A 22,306-nucleotide genomic window follows, 5' to 3' on the forward strand; every position below is an offset into this window, starting at 1 on the left:
GTGCCAGTTCTGATCACCCAAGTGTCAGGGCACAGATTTAATTGGTGAACCCAGTGTGGAAAAAGGGCAGAGATGCTTTTAAGATCCTCATGATGGGGAGGAGTCAGTAAGTAAAAAAGGATAAGTGGGAGGAAAAAGACTGAAAGTACCAAAGATTTCAGACAATCTTAACCATAAATAGAAAAAGCAACAAAAGCAGTATAACCTCCAGATCTAGTAAACAGATCAAGTTCAAAATAACCAATTCTTAGTCAAAGAATTAGAACTCCAAAGGGCTTCAGACATCATCTCCACTCCCCTCTCCCCTATTTTACAAATGAGTTTAACCAGGGTCCAAAAACTGTCTTGAACAGAAATGATATAGCACAGCCAGAATTCCACCCTAAGATTTCCTTCCAAATCTAGCACTCTTTCCATCATACCGTACAGTTGTCTCCCAACTGTCATGTCAAGGGCTTTCAGTAAATATTGGCTGATCCCTTAAGAATATTGTTCTAGCATCCTTGATCTAGAACTTAAAGTAAACCTCAGACTATCTAGTCCATTCATTTATTAGATGATGAACCTGAGGCCACAGGGAGGTTAGATGACTGGCCAAACTCACAAAGTAAAATCAGAGCCAGAATTAGAATCTAGATCTGAAAAAAAATCACTTTAATATCATTCTATGTACAATTACAGTTATATTTACCATATCTGAAGAATAGCTGTTTTTAAAATACAATTTGAGAAAAATAAGTATAAAGAAGGTCAGAGGTGTGTGGCAAGTTGTCATAGTATGATGATACTCCTAATTTCAGCAACCTACTATGCAACAAAAGAACCACAGTGCTACTGGGCTCAGCATACTCACATACTGCTACTTTTAAAAGACCAACACGGTAAGGTTACTGATGAAATAATTCATAGGCATAACTTATCTGTTAGCAATATGAATTTCTATTTAGGAGGATTAGTTGGCAAGTGAAATGGATACCACTGCTGCAAAGGAACAAGTCATCATTTTAGGTCTTCAAGCAAGTTCTTCAAAATGGTGAAAGAAGAGATGCTTTTAAATTATCAGCCAAAACCTGAGCAGTACAGATGAGAAGGGGGAAAATATTCAAAGGAGGTGTACCAATGAAACATTTTTGTCTTTCTCATCATTTTGAGTCAGACAGTTAAAAAGGATACTAATTTAGATCATTAACTAGAAACTAACAAATAGCTGCCTAAATATAATAGTTTTTGTTTGGATCATCCTTCTTAAAATTAAAAAATGTCTGCTGGTTATATTGAAAGGTCAAATCTGCTAGCTATTCCTTTCCCCACAGGTTTCTTAAATGGATGCTCAATAAAAATTTCTTGGACTGGAGGCACAAAACTATTTTTCCAGCAGTATCACAATTTTAAATTCCACATTTTTGGTTATTTTTAAGAGTCACCTGTTCAGCAACAGACATCCTCCTGTTAGGATCAACATCTCGGCCCTCTAACTTGGCTTTGACCCTCTTCCACACGCTCACTGCATATGAGTTTCTTTCCTGCACAGCTAAAAAAATGAAATGAAATCGCAAATATTCAAATCATCCTTTTTAAAAAAGAAATGAAGTATATCAAAAGTATACAATGTAACTAATTACCTTTTCCAGTTTTAGGATCTCTGACTGCCTTTTTAGGACTACAAGCAACACTCTTGCCTGTTCCTGGGACTGTGCTTGGTGGAGTATCAGCTGATGTAGCAAGATTTTTCTGAATTGCCTTTCTTGCATTCTGTGACATAACTTCAGGCTGAGTCTTCTGGCCAGTATTGCTTCTCACTGCTATAAAGATAAGAAGTGATTTTTTTTTTAGGTTTTTGCAAGGCAAATGGGGTTAAGTGGCTTGCCCAAGGCCACACAGCTAGGTAATTATTAAGTGTCTGAGACCGGATTTGAGCCCAAGTACTCCTGACTCCAGGGCCAGTACTTAATTCACTGCGCCACCTAGCTGTCCCAATACTATTATTTTTAAATAGAATGAACAAAAACCTTCACCTGATATAAAATAATTTGATCTCAATGCCCACCTTATCATTAATACAATTTCATTCTAAACTTTAAAAAGTTTATTTGGCAGAATTATTTTCACATTTAATTAACTATTTTTTAAATTTGATTTTTGCAAGACAATGGGGTTAAGTGATTTGTCCAAGGTCATACAGCCAGGCAATTATTAAATATCTGAGGCCAGATTTGAACTCAGGTCTTACTGACTCTAGGGTCAGTGAACCACTGAATTCACTGAAACACCTAGTTTCCCCTTAATTAACTATTTTGAAAGTTGGTTAGGCTGCCTATTTTGGAAAGATTCCATTTCCTACAAAGGGTTGCTGAATAGTAGTAATTCACATTATATTATGCAAACCTGCAACTTAACTATCTCGAAAATATATTCACACAATTTCTTAATCTAAAATACTTGATTTCAGTCTCCCCTTCCCCTGCTTTCCCCACATCACAAAGAAATACCTGCAGCAAAGGTTGGCTGATAAGTAGCAGATGATGTTGGACTTGAACATTCATTTGTTGCATCTGTGACTAAGGGCGATGCAAAACTCACTAGATTATTGTAGATACTGAAAAATAAAAATATGCACATTTGTAAAATCTATTTTTAGAACAAGAGTTAAATATGAAAAATTCCAAAATTATTTATAAGATAGAGTGATGCAATAAAAATACTTTAATCTGGATTTAAAGAGGACCAGATTAAACTATATTTTTATTTTGTGCAGTGAATGAGAAGCCATTCTTACCTCTGACTTTGTGTTTTCAGCTCTTTCAAGGTGGGTGTTATTTCTTGCAACATTTCTACATGTTCTTGACTACGCACTTGACCCATAGCCTGAACTAATGTAAACAACACTGTCTGAATGTTGTCTTGCCATGACTTGTATTCGCCTAAGAATTGCCTGACACTGTTCTCATAAGGAACATCGTCACCATCCGCCAGTGCAGCTTCTTCATCCTAGAAGGAAAATATTATCTTAATGTAGAGAATTTTCTTCTTATAGGTCTTAATAAAAAGCAATAATTCAGTGAAATAAATATCATTCATGGGCAGCTAGGTGGCACACTGGATAAAGTGCCAGGCCTGAAGTCAAGACATCTTCCTGTATTCAAATCTAGCCTCAGTCACTAATTAGTCTTGGGATTCTGGGCAAGTCATTTAACCTTTTTTTTTTTACCTAGGTCTTATCTGTAAAATGAATTGCATAAAGAAATGGCAAACCACTCCAGTATTTTGGCCAAGAAAACCTCAAATTGCATCACAGAACAATCACATAAAACTGAAAATGACTGAACAAATAGCAGACACCATTCATTTTCCAATGGTAATCTGATACCTTTTTAAATATAGGAAATAACATTCATTTTTAAAAATTTTGAGAACTAAATTCTCTCCAACCCACCATCATTGAGAAGATAAGGAATGACATCATTACATATGAAGTGATGCAATCTGTATTTACATATTGTTGCTCTTTTAACCCCCCCCAAAAAAACCCCAAAAAAATAAAAGGAAAAAGAAACAAAACTTCTATCTGCACTCAGGGTTCAACAGTTCTTTTTCTGAATGTCAACAATATAATAAAAGAATAAATGTTTCAAGTTCCATCTCTGTCATTAGCTCTGAGACCTAGGTTAATGGGAAAATCATAACTTCTCTGGGATTTGATTTCCTCATTTTACTGGGGTGGAGATCAAGAAATAATGACCTCAGGTCACATCTAGGCCAAAGTCTAAAGAAAAAAATATTTAAAAAGATGTAAAAACCATTCTATTCTATTCTATTACTCTATTCTAAAAACCAGATATTCAAGGACAGATAGGCTAGATTTGACTCATGGGTCTATAAATTGTCCTCGAAGGCAGAAAGCAATGAATTGCTGGTGAAAACAGAGTTAAATTAGATCAAGTCTAAGTTTTCCAACTCAATGAATCTTAGAGAATTTGTCTTATGGTACTTCCTTAATAATATGGTATTCTTCATTGCCATAAAGGAGAAAATCCTCCCCCCAATAGTATCTTTAATACCATGTGAACATAAATGTTTCTACAATGAAGTTTATTTAAAGTTATCTAAATATGGAACAAGTTTTGTTTTAAACTCTCAATTCTAATATTGTGCCTTCAATCTTACCTTGGCCATTGCTTTTAGTAGATGCTTGACATCTCCAAGTTGCCTGTTGTGACCAGTAAGAACTGTCTTTATGTTATCAACCAAGTTCTGAATTGTTTCACAGACAGTTTCTATTTGTTGCTCTTTCTCTGTCTGAACTACCCGTTGAGTAGACATGTCCTGACTCAGTTGTTTGTGTGCTGACAAAAGCCACTCAGAACTGCCAATAGCATGTTCAAGATTAGTACCCTAAAAAAAAAAAGAATTCTTTTAAGAACCAATTGGAATAAGAATGTCTTTGATTATCACAACTAAATCAAATCAATTTTAGCAACTGTCTAATTGTATTATGTTGGGAGTACTATGCAAATGGAACTAGATTATGATATTTAACAACACATAAGGGAGCCCACTTAAAAGAGTGTTCAAATTTCAGTACAGTACCTATTAACACTTGGTGTATTAAAAAGTAAAATCTATGTAAAGCAATACATATAGGTCAATCTGTGGCTCCAATAGCTAGTTAATTAACTTGGGAATAAACTTTTTACAGAGTTTATTTTTTCTTTCTTGAAATTCAAGACTTACCACTCTTTGCAGTAAACGAAGTTCTAACTCAGAAACTGAACTGTTAAACTGTGATGCAAATGAACACATTTGCTGACAGCGTTTGATAAGTTCAAATAATGAAGCATCAAGGTTTAAGGCTTCTGCAGTTCTAGTTCGTAAACTTTCAAAATGAATAATATTACTGCAAAGGAAAGTTACCTATGAAGCAAAAAAAAGTGACTATGAGTGAACATAAATAAATGAACAAGATTAAAAACAAAATTCTGAATTACTTTGCCAAAAAAAAAAAGAAGTAGAATCTCAATTTCACCTTTTAAATAGATCTCACACAATAAGAATACCTGAAGCCAGGATGAAATGAATTCAAATCTGACCACAGACATTACCAGCTGTGTAACTCTAGGCAAGTCACTTATGGAGACACAAAATTGGACACCACTGAAAACAACCAAACAAAATTGAGAAAAGTATTCTGGTCAGTAACCACCAATCCATTATCAATTTAACATTTCCATTAAATAGGAAAATTTAGGATTGGGGATCATTCCAAATAAGGTCAAAAGAGTTAAATATTTTATCTCTGACAGGTTTTTGAAAAATTTTTAGTGACTGCAAATAATCTTTCAAAGTGAAAGGAACAGTAATTAACAAAATCATAGATTTAGGGATAGAAAGGGTCTCTAAAAGTTAACTAGCCCAAAGTCCGCCTTTTATAAATGAGCAACAGAGGTCAGAGAGATGAAGCACCCTATACTTCAAGGTGACCTGAACTTATATCTTCCATTAATTGGACAATCTTCTATTTGCATTTTTAAATGCTCTAATAATTTTACCTAGCCTTGCCTTCTTCAAACCACTGCCCACTACTATGACTTTTCTGGTATAAATACTAGTTGAGACAAATTTCGTTCATAATAAATCCCTGTCAGACAAAATGATTTTAAAGCCATTTAGAGAAGCAATTATGTTGACTTCTCCAAATGTCCACAGAAGTTCAAGTGTAGCAGGAGGAGGAAAGTTCCCTTGCTTGCTTGCTTGGTGTAAACATCTTCTGTGCAAGTTATCATTTATATAGAGGTATTCATTATCAAATAAAACCTTCTATCTTTGTATCAATTAAACTATAGTTTTGTCTGATGTTGAACAGCTGCTGTAAAGAATATCAAGAGGCACACTGAGGTCAAAAGTAGATTTGAGGGGGCAGCTAGGTGGAACAGTGGATAGAGCACTGGCCCTGGAGTCAGGAGGACCTGAGTTCAAATCTGACCTCAGACACTTAATAATTACCTAGCTGTGTGTCCTTGGGCAAATCACTTAACCCCATTACCTTGCAAAAAATAAATAAGAAAATAAAGATTTGACTTTCCTGTTCTAAAATTGTATTATATACAGTCATTGTTCTCAAAATTACTTGGTATTGTATAAAATAAGAAAAGGAGGATAGAAGCACAGCTCGAGCACATAATGGAAGAGAACAGATTCTAGAATCTGAATTAAAAAACTACATAATAAAGCATATTTGATACATCATCATTCTACTTTGCATATGAAAATGCTGATTTTAAGTTCAAAATAAAAACATTTAAATAAAAATAATAAAAAAAGAAGAAAGGATTTACTTCATATATACTGCTGAAAATACTGGATTAGATATGGTAGACAAAAATTTAAAACAAATCAAATATTAAAAAAAAGGAACAAGAAAAAAATGAAGAAAATGGAAAATCTCACTATGGAAAGGAAATACATGAAAATCTATTGAACAAATTCAAAGAAATCAGATTTGGGGGAACAAAGAGGACAGTTTCAATTATATAAAGTAAAAAATCCTGTACAATTAAGCAGTTTAATAAAGATAAGAGAAACAACAGATTTAGGGAAAATATAACAGATAAAATAAATGAGATAGGAACTTCAGACAAAAATGGAACACCCTGATGCTAGAGGTCAATTTTTGCTGAACAATTTGGCAAGATACAAAATTTTTAAAAATCATATAATTTGTTCAGTAATTCTGCAAATAAAAATAGACCCTATGTTTATAAAAGAGAAAAAATGTTCTCTGATCAAAGAAGTTTTATAGCAACTTAAAATAATTAACCATTAGAGAATGCCCAAACTATGGCCTATCAATGTAAACCTACAAATGAAATATATAAGGAAATATGGAATGATCTGTGAAATAAAGCAAGGAAAGCAGACTGAAGTTAGATAGTAAACATATTTGTACATTTCCTGAGAGTCCTCATTTTATCCTCTAGTAGGGTGGGCTATGATGTAGTATGGTGTGATGTTTCCTCCAGTAAGCTGTGAGGTTCTAGAGAGCTAAGACTGGGTGCTTTGTGATTACTGATTGTAAGCTGATAAAGAATTAATTAAAATTGTACTTAATTCTACAAAGAACCTTTTCTTTACTTGTAAAAGGAGGGAAATGGCTATAATCTACTGACTTGTTAGCAGGGTGGGAATTCTACTTCACTTTATGTGACTGTGTATTCCCACAACCTAAATATTTCCTAGCTCCACTTCTTTTTTTAAGGTTTTTGCAAGGCAAATGGGGTTAAGTGGCTTGCCCAAGGCCACACAGCTAGGTAATTATTAAGTGTCTGAGACTGGATTTGAACCCAGGTACTCCTGACTCCAGGGCCAGTGCTCTATCCACTGTGCCGCCTGGCTGCCCCAGCGCCGCCTAGCTCCACTTTCAAATGATTAAAGGAGATGGGCACATGATAGAGAAAGGGACAGGATAGAACAATAACCCTAAAAGATTATCAAATATTGAGTTTCTCAAATATCACAGTGGAAAAAAACAAAATGCAATTCAATATACCTGACTTGCTCTTTGGCTTTCTTTAAGGACAAGATTCCTTCTTTCAGCAATTGTTGCTTCAAAATCTTGCAAGACTGGGGCTAATGCAGGATTGGCCCCACCTGCCCATTTCAAACGCTGTTCAATACTTGCTTCAAGTGCTGCTAGTTTCTCCTAAAAAAAAAAAAAAAAAAAAAAAAAAAAAAAAAAAAAAGTAGTTTTCCAATAGCATCAACACAGGGCACTAAACAAAACATACAAAAACAAACTTTATTTATCAACAGAGATTATGTGCCTCTGCGCAGAACAAATTGTACTAGATGTTTAGGATGATATAAAGAAAAAATTGATAGTCCAAACCAGCCTGTCCAAACCAAATATACTCAAAAATATTTCTGATAACTGTTTCAATATAATTAGTTTTCTTTGTCTTTTTTCTTTGTTTTAAATTTATGCATTTAAAAACATTATTCTGAGGACTCTGTTAAGACTTTGCTAAATTGCTAAAGAGATTCATGGCACAAAAGAGGTTAAGAATCCCTGGCTTCATAGGAAGGCAGTATGAGAAAATGGCAGGCAAAGATTACTTTAATACATAACATTACATAATAAGTAGAGTTCAAACTTTTACTTGGGCAAGAAAACAGAGCCATAACATAACTAGATAAATATACGGAAGAATTACAGTTCTGATAGAACAAATGGTAGACTAATTAAATAAGAGGATGGTAACGTAAAAGAATATAATCAAAAAAGACTTGATAAGAGAATATTGCCAATAGTCTAAACGGGTTACAGTAGAGTATTAGTGGCAGTGGGAAAGATATTATAGATTTTAAAAAAAGGAAAGAAAATTAAAAGGATATGGTGATTAACTGGATATGAGGAGAGAGGGAATAAAAGATAATTTCATATGGTTGTAAACATGCAAAAACTGAAGGAAGATATATTACTGATAGAAACAGTGAAGAAAGTAGTTGTTACTGCATTAGCTCAGAAGATAATATTTTATTCACTCTTAAATCACAGCATTAAAATTCCTATTTAAAAATTGTGAGCTAGCCACTCTCAATTTCCTAATCTATAAAATTCAGGAAATAAGTGCCTAAATGTCATGTATAATTTAAAAATAACCCCCCCCCCACACACACACACAGAAAAGAAAGCTTAGAATTCAAAGAAAATTTCATTGAAAATAATTTTTTGGCAATTGCACACTTTGAAAAAAAATGTCTTTCAGATCACAAAGATTTAAAGATAGCAATTTATTAAATTCCCACATGAACATCTGGATCTCTCCCATGCTCCAAATTTATATATTATGATAGTTCAACAACACAATGGAAAATATAATTATCTATTATACTTAGTAAATGAGATATATTTGCTGATATACTTCCATAAGGAGCATCTATTTATTCAACCACAGATGAAATTATTATTGAGGTAGCCTGAAGAAAAATGAAGGTTGGCACAACATACCTGCACTGCTGCAATTGAAGTTTCTATCTGACTAAGTGTATGGAGTTTCTTTTTCATGCTGGTTAAAATAGCAGAACGAGGTGGAGGTGTAACTGACATGGCCTGTGGTCGACTAATAAGGAGATCTTCATGCTGCCACTATTTCAGGGAAGAAAAAAAAGGTATTTAAAATTAACTGGCAATCCTTGTAAAAACTATTTTGCTTTAAAATAATATTCATGGTACACCAAAAGCACATATGATGTACTGGGTGAAATGATTCTATATATCTCAAATGGACAAATCCCTAAAGAAGGACACTGAGGATAAGACAGAATCCTTGATGGGTTTAGAATGTTTGAAAATCAAAACATAGAACTGACGTTTGGAAAGTTAAATTGAAAAGTCAAAGCAAGTAAGCCATCTCATGAGCAAAAAATGAATATTGATAATATACAAGTAGAGGACCTAATGAAACAAATTATGACAAGATTCCTTTCCTTTTCTTTTGAACCACTGGCTTAAATTTTGTGCCATTTATTTAAGAGAAAATTAGCCCAAATTACCAGGAACAGAAAGAAAAATTAACTTTTCTGAAATACTGTTTCTGTGAACCTTTAAAATTAAATATAATTTACCTGAAACATGGCAATATGCAACTGTACTCTCTGAAGACTTGTCTTACAAGATGAAATACTGGTTTCCAGTCTTCGAACCAAGTCATGTTTCTTCCAAGCAGTATCATATGAACTGGCTAGTACTGTTGCCCTGTTCATGACCAGCTGAGAAAACTTTCCGATTTGGATATTATGTTCCACTGCTTTCTTACACAAATCATCAACTGAAACTTTGCTTTCAGCGCCAAAGTCTTTTGCTTCTACTTGAGCAATTATATCTACACCTAAAGCACTGATGAAACTGCAAAGGGTAAGCCCTAAGGCCTGATTTGGGAGTCCAATTAATAACTGTCTCACAAAATCTGCTGTAAATGCCTTTATGGGCTTTGCCATTTGGTCTTCACTAAAACAAGAGTTTCTAAAAAGTGTTTTTACATTGACAATCTGTACAGGTCCATTTACAGTATTCTGGTCTTCAAGTGAACTTGATCCTAAAAAAAGAAAAATATTGCATTTTATTTATGAAAGTAGGATTCAAGGAAAAAGTCCCCTGCCTCCCCATGGTTGGTGATAGAAAATATTAACTAAAAGTCCATAAAACAAAAACAAACCCACAAACCTACAACAGAAAGGATTTATTTATAGCACAATCAAGTTCAACAATATTTTACAAGTATGAAATATTTACCTGACAATGTTTTTGAAAAAGTACCACAGAGTCTGAAGAATTCTTTAATTGTTTGCAATCTTTTCAAAAAGAAAATTTCTTCTAGCACTTGCCGATGATTATCATCATCAAAAAAATTAACTTGTGTACTCCTGGCTTCTCTTATAATGTCAATCTTCCGCCAAGCTACAGGTATTTCCATCTTATTTAACTGTCAATTAAAAAATATATACATACATTTCATTCCATTTCCCCTGTATATTCATTCACTCAATTATTTGCTGTATAAATCCTATTCTAAAATAAAGTTAACACTTACCTTCTCAATTAATAAGCCAAAAGCAGTTTCAACTTGAGCAAACATTCCATCAAAAGCAACTAAAAGCATTTGACCAGCTGACATTTTGGGGGTTTCATCAACTGAACCATTTCTTGGTTGAATCAATTCACCATACTGAGCATGCAGTATCCTGATTATAAAAGAAAAGGAAATTTTGTTTTTTAGGGTTTTTTTTTTTTTGCAAGGCAAATGGGGTTAAGTGGCTTGCCCAAGGCCACACAGCAAGGTAATTATTAAGTGTCTGAGACCGGATTTGAACCCAGGTACTCCTGACTCCAAGGCCGGTGCTTTATCCACTATGCCACCTAGCCGCCCCTAAAAGAAAAGGAAATTAAAGCAGCTCAAGGATCTTTACTGTAATAATCACTCCAGCCAAAGCAGAAAACGATAAAATTTCATCAAAGATCTTTTTTCTTCTATATCTCAACAAATTCAAAACCAGATTTCAAATATATACAGTAAGCTCCTTGAGAGTAGATGGTTTCTGGGCAATTTAGTTGCCAGAAGAGAAGGGAAACTACTCCATATCACATGTGTCTTTTTCAACAAAACCCCTGCAATTCAAACCATACTGAAAAACTAACTGACTTCTTCCACCCCAAATTGCAAAAGAAGGAAGGCAGAAGTATATGACAGATTCCCAGAATTACCTAGAACATACTTGTAGTCTGCAAGGTTCTGAATCTGGAGATAACAAGGGCAGAAAGCTCACTCAAAAAAGCCCCAGGGGAGAAGACATCTCCAAGAAGAAAACTTGAAAGTGCCAGGGAATGGCAGTGGCCCAAGTTCATACTAAAATTAGTCAGGGACTCTAAGGTCCCATGTACTGAGGTGGTAAAGGAAGGCCTAGAATTATCCAGGATGCTGAAACTTAAAGATTTAGGTGGATAAACTCCACACTCAAGAAAGTACAGGCAGAGCCTGGCCCCAAAGCCATAATTCAGGAACTAAAACTAGAGACATGGTAAATAAAAAAACACCAGAATAAAAACAAAATAAACCAAAAAAACAGACAAAACTAGAGTTCTACAAAATTTAGTCTAGGAAGAGACTATTGGAAAAAGAGATGAAAAAAGGTAAGGGGGAGAGAGGGGGCAGAGGAGGAGGAGTTTAAGAGGAGGAAGAGAAGGACTTTCAAAGGGGACTACCTGAATACCTAGAAGAAAGGAAAAAGATCAAGAAATCAATGAAAACTGAAATATCTATTAATCACCACCAGAAATAAATCTCAAAAGTAAAAGTTCCAAGAATAGACATAATAGCTCCAACCCAGAACTCTCACACCAAAGGAAAAAACTAAAGTAAACAAAAACCTCCAACACCTCAAACATTCAAAAAGAAGCAGGTTCCAAGTATTAAGGGACCAAAATCAGAATCATAGAAGGCATGATAGATTTTACTGTAAGGGGAGATAATGAATAGGATATCACAAAAGGTAAAGGATATGTATTTACAATCAAGAGTAAATTAACTCATCAACCTGAGTGTAAATCTACAAGTTAAAAAAAAGGTAGGGGACGGGGAGGCTTTTAATGGAATACATGACTTTCAAGTATTTCAGAAGAAAAGATCAGAACACAAGAGTAATTTGGAAGAGTATTTATGATGATGTAATACTATCAATTCAATAGAGGGAGAATAAACAAGTGTCCCTTCAGAACTTCAATGTCTTTAAAGGGTACTGAGGAAAATAAATTAAAAACAAAGATGGGGTGGGGGGGAGGGAGAGAAGAGCCTGGTTTTGTTGAGGATTTTAAGACTGTTGTTTAGCTACTATGATAAAAGTTGGATCTCAGAGATAAGAATACCCACCTACCTTCTCCCCCCTTTTTGGGCAAAGATGGTGAAATATGGACATGAAACATTGCATGTTGTCAAACATAAATGCAATATTGAGTTTGGTTCTGCTACCTCATTCAAAGCTCAAAGTTAAAGCAAATCTCACATATATTTTCCAACAACTGATCATGCATTTGGATATTCTTATATTTCTACATAAAATGCTCTTAAATCTTTATATGAACTAAATACTTTTTTAAATTTTTATATAAAAGATATAACACACTTATTTTAAACAGTAGAACCTATACATAATACAAAACTGAAATCTTCCAGGTAACTTTTATACTTATAAATCAATAATGAACAATAAAAGAAACTTTTATTCTACCTTTTTTTCTTAAGTACAAGAAAAGATTATTGGAGAGTCTCATTTACCTTGCAACATCTATATAATGAGCATGTGTTTCTTCTTCTAACCCCATAGCTGCATTTCTTAAATAGGCTTGAAGAGACTCAACTAATGTCTGTAAGGGAACTCCATCAGTTGTTTGTTCAATAAGTGTGTCCAGTTCATGGAGCATACTTTCTAATGTATATTCTCCTTTCATTAAACATCTCAGTGCTTCTGGAAATATTATTTGCCGAAAGTTGGAGTTCAATTCCTATGAACATACAGCAAACAACATTTAGTAAGATTTATGCATTATTTCAGCAGTTACATCCTACTAACTCAATGTGTTCCAAAATGAGTGCTAAGATATATATAAAATAAAGAATACATAATCAACTATATGGAGGATGGATGCCCCACTCTCTTCAGAAGAGACTTCTCCAATTGAACAATCCTAACTCACCACCCCCACCCTCTCATTCATTCTACTCGAACATTCCTCACCCTATACTCTTATCTGCTAGCCTTCCATGACTGCTGCATAGGCAAAGTTTCACCTCCCTCTCCTGGAATCCCCATACCATCCTTTGACAGTTTAGTGTGGAAGAAACGATTGAGAATTCTTTCTCTCAACCCCACTTTTCATTTATTTTTTCTTTTAAAGGAGAAAAAGAATGAAGAGCTCAGGCTGAACAGGTAAAAATGGGTAAGGAACCACACCTAAAATTTCATTACAATAAATAAAATTTAAAAAAAAACAGGAAAACAAATGACTTTTGGGGAAGCTAGGTGGTCTGTTCTCAGACACTATAACTGCCTAGCTGTGTGACCTTGGGTAAGTCAATTAACTCCATTGTCTTCACTAAATAAAATTTTAAAAAGTCAACAAAAAAGATTTGATTACAGTATCTCTCCTTTCAAATCTACCCTTATTCGAAACTTCCATATTCCTTTTATTTTTTTAAAGTTTTTGCAAGGCAATGAGGTTAAGTGGCTTGCCCAAGGCCACACAGCTAGGCAATCATTAAGTGTCTGAGTATTTGAACTCAGGTACTACTGACTCCAGGGTTGGTGCTCTAACCACTGAGCAACCTAGTGGCCCCAAAGCTTCCCTATTCCTAATGAAAATTTCATCAGTTTCTCATCCTCAACTTCCTTGTTATCCCTGGTTCCACACAGAAATGAAACCGTCTCTTCAAAGTTAAAAATGATCTCTTAATTATCAACTTTCAAGGCCTTTTCTCAAACCTTATCTTTTTTTTTGTTTGTTTTTAGGTTGTTATTTTTTTTTTTTGCAAGGCAAACAGGGTTAAGTGGCTTGCCCAAGGCCACACAGCTAGGTAATTATTAAGTGTCTGAGAATGGATTTGAACCCAGGTACTCCTGACTCCAGGGCCAGTGCTTTATCCACTATGCCACCTACATGCCCTCTCAAACCTTATCTTTCTTGACATTTCTGTAGAATGTGACACTGAATAGTACCCTATTCTTCTGGATACTTAAGTAAGTCATCTACTTAAAAAGCTCATACCGCATTTAAAAAAAACTTGGAAAATTTTTTTAACCTTTAAAAGTTTCAGTAGGTTTTGAATTCATTTTTTTTTTACGTTTTTGCGAGGCAAACAGGGATTAAGTGGCTTGCCCAAGGCCACACAGCTAGGTAATTATTAAGTGTCTGAGACTGGACCTGAACCCAGGTACTCTGAATTCATTTTTTAAAAAAATTTGGATATTTTATTTATTTTCCAATTACATACAATGGTAGTTTCTACCCATCATTTTTTTTCAAATTTGAAAACAATAATAACACACATATGGAGGGGAGATAAAACTTTTTGGTGTCACAAATAGGTTCAGAGAAGGAGGGAGAAATTAGTTTTCTACACTAATGCAGCAATAAAATATAAATGAATGTCCAAAAAGGGATTTAAACGTTACTTTTCTGGGTGATATATTTAATAGATGCAAATGAAACAATATAAATGACTAAGGATAATACTCATAGTATGAGTGAAAAAAGTAAGAAATCATATATAAAATAGGATTTATTTTCTAAGGCATTTTTTATAAATATAAGCTATGGCTTTATTCAAATTAATAATATCACATCAACGTTACAATATTATAACAAACAAAATGTAAACAATTACCCTTATCTAAAAGGTTCATTTAACAGCATGGTTAAAAAATTTTTTTTATGAGGCTTTTTCAATAATAGTAACAGCAAGTATGCTTGTTTAGGAAATAAGATTTCCTTACAAGAATTAATAACACAACAATACATTAATTCATGGAAAAGAGATGGATATAAAATACAGACATTTTTTACCTGAAGTGAAGTATATACTCCATTAGCTAAGTGAACTGCCTCAGATGCTTCCATTGGGTTAGGAATATCTAAGTCCTGTGGGACCAGATGGCACTGCTTCAATAATTGAACAAGACATGTAACATTGCCACTCATACTACATAGTTCCTCTAAGAACCAGGCTCCATCCCGTGAAGTGAGATCAACAAGCTGTTCTCCAGCACTAGATGCAGCACCTTCCATCATTAGATTACGCCTAAATGAGATATTGACATGATGAGGAAAAAATGTACAATGACTTTACAAATAAATTATAAATTCAGTTTGGGGCAGCTTATAGAGATATAAAAACTTCAACTTTAAGGAAATGAAAAGAAAAGGAGACAATTAAAAAAGGCAGCACACAGGTACTCCTTTGTCTCCCAACGTAGGATCAACACATCTATAGAAGGATTTCAGAACTTGTAGAAAGGTTCAGAAAGTACATTTTGTCCAGTTTATTTCCTGCATCACTTAAGAGTGAAAACTTATTGATTCCCTGGTCTTGTCCTTGTCAACATTCTCATGGTGACCAAGAACATTAACAAAGCCCATACCCACAAGCAGCACAGGTGAAATGAAAGTCAATGTCTCAAACCTTGTCCTGCTAATATTACACTGAAAATATTAAGTACAATTAAAATTATTAAGCACAAAGCCAATCTGGTACCAATGTGTCAAGAATTGACATATGAATCAATTAGTTTCTGTTCATACAGCATAAAAATTATTAAAAAGTAATATTGTGTATAATATTGTGACTACAAAGATAGCTCCTGTCCCTGTGGAGTTTATAATCTAAGAGTCTCTTAACATAAGGCACGGTCTCAAAAACACAACTTACCTTGTAAGGGTGCAAAGGGCAGAAATAATAACACTAGCTAGGCTCAAAGACCCTTCTTCACCATTTTCATGTAGAAAAACTTTAATACAACGTTCAATTTCTTTCAATTGTTCTTCACAAACTGGCACAGTAACTGCTTCTTGCTTCAACCTTTCCACTTGTCTGATAAGTCGACTATTTATATCTGCGGCATAACGCTGGAGAGTCATTTCTGTAGCAGTTATGAATTGGCATACAGTTGGAGGTGGTTGGGGAGCATACTGCATTTCATATCTGTAAAAGAAAAAACAAGACAAGTTATTTGAATCTGTGGCATAACAGTATCATTTAGGAAAAGCACTATTTATTATTTTAATTTAAAAAAGTACAAGAAAAACACTATTTTTAAATTTTTATTATTATTATTTTTTTAGATTTTTTTCAAGGCATTGGGGTTAAGTGGCTTGCCCAAGGCCACACGGCTAGGTAATTATTAAGTGTCTCAGGTCGGATTTGAACCCAGGTACTCCTGACTCCAAGGCCAGTGCTCTATCCACTGCGCCACCTAGCTGCCCAACATTATTGTTTTTAATTAAAAAAAGTATAAGAAAACTGACATTTTCCACAATCATCTTCTAAAGCTTATTTTTTTTTACTAAGAATATTGCAAATACACCCAAGAATTTCTCTTTCCCTCAACTCTACCCTGCTGTTAACTTACTTTCTGTACAATTCCTGGCAGCGCTCAATTGTGGTGTTACAGATAAGTTCTTCCATCCAAGTCTTCCACTGTTCAATTCGGTGTTTCTGAAATATTGCTTTTGGATATTGAAGAGCTACAGTTGCATAGTGATGTAGCTGCTCAAGACATCCTCTTAATACTGAACGCCTTTGCTGCAAAAGAGCACCAACCTCTCCCTCCAGCTGTTCACACTGGCTGATCAAATGAGCTTGACCAGCATTCTGAAGAAAAGCTGTTGCTGGCACATAGCTTGGAGGACCTATAAAACAAAACAGAAAATACAATGTTAATGGAATAAAATTGTGGCACTAATTTTGGAAATAGCAGAATGCAGACCATCAAGGAAAATATATGACTGTCATACATCAATATCTACATATTACAATTATAGCATACCAAGGTCCATTTGTGTACTAATCTCTTGAAGAAGACTTGCAAGTTGTGTTGCTTCTAAATTATTAAATGCAGCCTGGTAATGTGTTATCCATTGTTCAAATTCATTCAACTTCACCTGAATTGCTTCCTGAACAGCTCTTTGCTGGGTTTGCAATTGTGTATGTTCAGAATACCTGAATTAAAGAAATCAAAGGAAAAAAAGTCTTTAAGTTAATATGTTAGGTAAAGGTCAACTGCTCAAAAGTTTTGAGATTTGTGCTTAAGTAGCTTTAATCATTTGAAGTTAATGTAAAACATAGAATGAAAGATTTAGAGCTAGAAGGGATCTGAGAGATTCTAGTTAAATGTACAATCTATACTAATGATTTTCAAGTTTTTGGTCACAAGATCTTTTTTAAAAATTGAAGACTCCAAGGAGTGTTTTATTTACATTGGACTATATCTAATCATATTTATCAAATTAAATATTAAAGCTGATGAATTATTGGAATGTTTATCAATTCAAAGGCATTATTTTAGAAATTGTTGCAAATATCTTTAACATCTCACTTAATAGAAGTTGACTGGATCTTCAAATCAACTTCTGCATTCAATCTGTTGCAATCTGTTCATTTAAGTGAATCTCACAGGGATATGTAGTTGAAAAAGGAAGGAATCTTTTAACAGGAGAATATCATTTTTTTAAAGTTGCTTTGAACTCATGGTTCGCTAAAAGGATCTTGGGAATCCCCAGTTATCTAAAGCAACTCCCTCATTTTATAATTAAGGAAATTATGGACTATTGATGTACTAAATACCAAGACTGGGATTTGAAATCAAGTTCTGTGACAGTGATTCTAATGCTCTTTCCCCTATACCATATATGAAACAGAAAAGTTCATAATTCATAGATGACAAATTTTGAGCTGAAAGGAATACTGTAGGTTAGTCTTTTTTTTTTCATTTTACAGATGAGAAAATTGAGAGGTCATATGGGTATTAAAATATGCAATCATATGAACAAATATTCAACAGTTCTTTTACACCTGTGCTGTAGAGTGTGAGAAGGATGATCAGCTCCTTCAGCTCCTTCCAGGAATTCAATTTCTTCAAGGAGTTTGCCTTGTAATTTTTCAACATCTGTCAGTTGTTCTTGCAAATTCAGATATTCTTCTAAACTGCTGTCTAGCTTGGGAAGCACAGCTAGCATTTCATCCCTATTCTTAAACCAGTTTACCTATAAAAAAAATTATTCTTATTAGGAAGCCTTCTTACAGTCCATTTTCTCAGACAATTTAGGATCATTAACTATCAAAATGAAAGCTCAATAATATAAAAAGCAAAATGTACTATTAGACAGTAGAAGAAAAATGGCAAAAACAATAAAAAAGAAGATAAATATAACTAAAGCATAGCCCATGATATTTTAAAAAGAAAAGCAATTTTTCCTAAAAAAGACCACAAGTGGATAAGGTTTTGTGTAACATCAGTGGTTTCCATATTGAAACTTTAGATGAACAGCTAAACAAATAAATCACTGACAGACTTTAAAGTAGATATTTTAAAGTAGAATATATTATCATATTTATTTCACCTTAATTTCAGCTACTCTGGAAGAGAAAAGGCTTCGTGTAATATCTCTCTCCATCTCTCTTTTACTCTGTTTGTTTTCAGCTTGCTGACCACCGCCACCATACACAGCTCCAGCAAATCCTGCTTCTCCCCCAGCTGTCCAGTCCACCAGGGGATCATACACAAATGCTTCTAGTAATGTAAGCAAAGTCTCTCTTCCCCGTCGCATGATGTGTAGAACCTGTTTTATAAATAATTTTATATTAGATTTGTGGTTACTTTCCTTACAAAAAAAAATTGTTTTACAGGCAAAAGTAATAAATACATTTGCTTAAGTATCTATTATTACACCCAAAACAGGATGGGAAAGCAGACCTGCTCACAAGAAAGCCTGAAAACTCCTTCCACTCCAGTCACTCCCAGGGCCGTTTCAATGTTATGTGTCATGCGGAAAGGTACTTTTTCAGGAACTCTAAGGCTTTTACCTATACAAGGAAGATATTTTTGCTCTTATTTTTAGACCTTTTCTACTCACTTCAGGTGAAGTTATTTTATGAATATGCAAAAATCCAATTCTATCTTACCTTTTTCAAAGCAAACATTATAATCTATGTGAACAACTTCTCCTGTAGTCATGTCTATGAGAACATTATCCAGATGTCTATCTCCAAGGCCAATTATGTATCCAACCATAGACATGACTGCTGTAGATCTTGCATAGGACTTAAAAATTAAAAAGAATTTATACATCACTGAACAGTTATTTTCAAACAAGAAAGTAATGTTATGAAACCAATATAAAAACTGCAACCCCACTATCACAGATGGCACATTTTTCTTTTCACTAGTTTACTTTTCTCTAGTTCTATTTTTGTGTGTGTGTGTGTGTGTGTGTGTGTGTGTGTGTGTGTGTTTTCTCCACCCCCACCTCCCTGAAGCTCTAGCCCTCAAAGTCTCACTTAAAACTATTTGATGCTCCTTACTTATATCCCTAGTTAAGTTCTACAATCAGGACTATAAACATTATGCATTTTAAATGTATAATCTTTAATGTGTTACTCCTAACTATCAAAACTCTAAGCTTTATTTTAAACAAACCATACCTGTGTAACTCTCCACCATTCATCAGGAGTAGTACAAGAAGACCAGAGCTCCTTAGCCAGAAGATTTGGTGGTGTTGCCTCCATTAGCTCTTCTAACACAGCCTTCATCACATTAAGAGGCCAATCACGACGGGATACATCAAGACTAAGCCCAACTGCTTTTAAGGCAGGACCTATTTTACTGTAATAAAGTTCACTTGGTCGGGGCACTATTCCAGGATTTTGAGGAGTTTGGTAAGAATCTTGAGCCTGTTAAAAAAATCAAAACAAAAACAAGTGTAATTTTATTTCCAATTTGTTAGTACAGTCAGACAACTGAGAAGTCTGTTAGCTTCACTGAAATGTTTTTACACGTCTTTGCTCCAAGAACTCTCTAATAAAAGAGGCATTAATTAGATTTTAAAAACAGAACTCCAAAAAAATTTTTATACTTAATTGAAATAGTTTACCAATATACTTTTTTTTAGTTTTTTTTTTTTGCAAGGCAAATGGGGTTAAGTGGCTTGCCCAAGGCCACAAAGCTAGGTAATTATTAAGTGTCTGAGACCGGATTTGAACCCAGATACTCCTGACTCCAAGGCCAGTGCTTTATCCACTACACCACTACGCCACCCCCACCAATATACTTTTGCAAATAAAAACACTAATAAGAAAATTATGAGAGGATGGTCAGAAGAATGTTGGATTCAGCAGCCAGAAAAGACCCAAATTTGAATTGCATCTTTAAACACTTAGCTATGTAGCTTTGGGAAACTCACATTCTCCATATTTTGGTTTCCTTCAACTATAAAATGAAGATAATGCCTAGAGAATCTACTTCACATTATTTGTGATGGCTAAGTTAAAAAAAAATCTACAAAAGATTGTATAACTATCCAAGCACACTTTAAAGTTGTTTAAATGTTGGTTAGTATTATTTTTAGTTGATGGGTTTCCAATACTTTTTAAAACTAAAAATTTGGATGGAAAACCATAATGGCTTTTAGAATTACAAATTTAAACTAAAGAATTGTTAAAAACAAAACTACCCACCCCCCAATTTATTTTTCCAATTTTGTTAATGAAATTGTTTTGCCTGTCCACTTATTCTGGATTAGTATTAATGTACCAAATAACTTAAATTCCTTATGGTTCTATTTCTCCTTTAACTTGGGAATTGCTTCTTTAGTGAAGACATCATTCATTTGTGTACCATTACTTTTCCTTAAGTTTAATTTCTAAGTATCAGGGTTTATTCATATTTTCTTCTCTTTTAGTTTTATTTTAAAAATGATTATCTTTACTACAATTTCATATTCATTTCTGTCAAGGATTCCTCAACAAATCAAACCTAAGGACTTAATAGAAAACATTGATAGGGAACTCCCAAGTGGGGAAACACCTTCCACTAATGCAGACTGACTGTCACAATTTCTGTGATTTATAGTGCTAGATCTATCAAACACTTGAACCATGACACTCTCAAGTGCAGCAGAACCAAATTAAAATGTAATTAAGAAATATTTAAAAAACTAATTAACAATCCAACATATATCACATTTAAAAATTAAGTCAAAATGTAGGCCCTGCAGGGATCCTTATGTACAGATTAGTAGTCTCCTTATGTATTTGAGATTGATACTGACTGAGAATAATGAGAGATAAGTGATGCCCAGGTTCACATAGTCAATTATGTTTACAGGTGGATTTGAATGAGATCTTCCTGGCAGCATGGAATAATGAATTCAAAATATGCAATATTTAAAACACCAATGTATAAATGCCTACATATTCCTTCATATAGTTTTTAACATCACAACATCAAAGAGTCAATATTACTTATACAGTAGGTACTCAATTTTTTCAACTTTTATATTAAATTTAAAGTATTACAACTTTTCTACTACTTAGCACAAAAATCACTTTTCCATTAAACTACACTATTATTCTTTCCAATATATTCTCACATCCTACCAGTTCATGTGTGACAAGCAATTCACATAGCATCTTATAAAGTACTCAAACATTTATTAAGTTACTGGACTAGAAAAACAAATGACCTAAACAAATTTATTAGCACTCAAATGTATTTATGTATATATGATTTCGATAGACAATAGATATAAAGCATGAATTTTGAGACCACGAAACTTTAATAAAAGTAACTACCTTTTGTGCTTGTAAGGCAGCTTCTCGTTGTTGCCATCGTTTGTAAAGACCAAACAAAGGTGTGGCTCCATCTACCCACTGGATGAGACCTGACCTGGTTCCTAGTGGTGTTACAGAATAATGTCTTGCATGGAAACGAGGTGTCTCTTGACGATTAATTGTAGCAAACATAGTATTCACAATAGACAAAAATTGCATAATTCTCTCATCCAGGTGCAAATCTTCCAGTCCTACAATTAAAAATAAAATATAGTATATATTTAGACTATATGGCTAAATAAAAAAGAAGATATTGGGTTACTCTGGGAAAAAAAATTTTTCAACAGATAATGTATCTTTAGCAATTCTCAGCAAAGGAGACATTCATAATTTTAAGAATGACTTTGTTAGACAATTCTACTTGTAGTGTCAGGAAT

At 34.0% G+C, this 22,306-nt stretch overlaps 1 protein-coding gene across 3 annotated transcripts in view; it reads right to left on the reverse strand.

Annotated features, from left to right (window-relative positions):
- SMG1 (SMG1 nonsense mediated mRNA decay associated PI3K related kinase) overlaps positions 1-22,306 on the reverse strand; it is a 121,759-nt gene that overhangs the window by 2,137 nt on the left and 97,316 nt on the right. For all 3 annotated transcript variants that reach the window (XM_074200742.1, XM_074200741.1, XM_074200743.1), the window contains 22 exons: positions 21,891-22,120; positions 19,743-19,991; positions 19,224-19,362; positions 19,015-19,124; positions 18,662-18,880; positions 18,114-18,304; positions 17,089-17,261; positions 16,672-16,951; positions 15,972-16,244; positions 15,110-15,344; positions 12,825-13,051; positions 10,587-10,737; positions 10,289-10,478; positions 9,622-10,091; positions 9,005-9,142; positions 7,544-7,696; positions 4,732-4,911; positions 4,165-4,392; positions 2,777-2,988; positions 2,490-2,596; positions 1,623-1,802; positions 1,425-1,531 (listed from right to left, as the gene is read on the reverse strand). In XM_074200742.1, the coding sequence (XP_074056843.1) occupies positions 1,425-1,531; positions 1,623-1,802; positions 2,490-2,596; positions 2,777-2,988; positions 4,165-4,392; positions 4,732-4,911; positions 7,544-7,696; positions 9,005-9,142; positions 9,622-10,091; positions 10,289-10,478; positions 10,587-10,737; positions 12,825-13,051; positions 15,110-15,344; positions 15,972-16,244; positions 16,672-16,951; positions 17,089-17,261; positions 18,114-18,304; positions 18,662-18,880; positions 19,015-19,124; positions 19,224-19,362; positions 19,743-19,991; positions 21,891-22,120 (4,442 nt within the window). The remainder of the gene's footprint in view (positions 1-1,424; positions 1,532-1,622; positions 1,803-2,489; positions 2,597-2,776; positions 2,989-4,164; positions 4,393-4,731; positions 4,912-7,543; positions 7,697-9,004; positions 9,143-9,621; positions 10,092-10,288; positions 10,479-10,586; positions 10,738-12,824; positions 13,052-15,109; positions 15,345-15,971; positions 16,245-16,671; positions 16,952-17,088; positions 17,262-18,113; positions 18,305-18,661; positions 18,881-19,014; positions 19,125-19,223; positions 19,363-19,742; positions 19,992-21,890; positions 22,121-22,306) is intronic.

This window comes from Macrotis lagotis, chromosome X, assembly GCF_037893015.1.
Source record: "Macrotis lagotis isolate mMagLag1 chromosome X, bilby.v1.9.chrom.fasta, whole genome shotgun sequence".
NCBI classification, from domain to species: domain Eukaryota; kingdom Metazoa; phylum Chordata; class Mammalia; order Peramelemorphia; family Peramelidae; genus Macrotis; species Macrotis lagotis.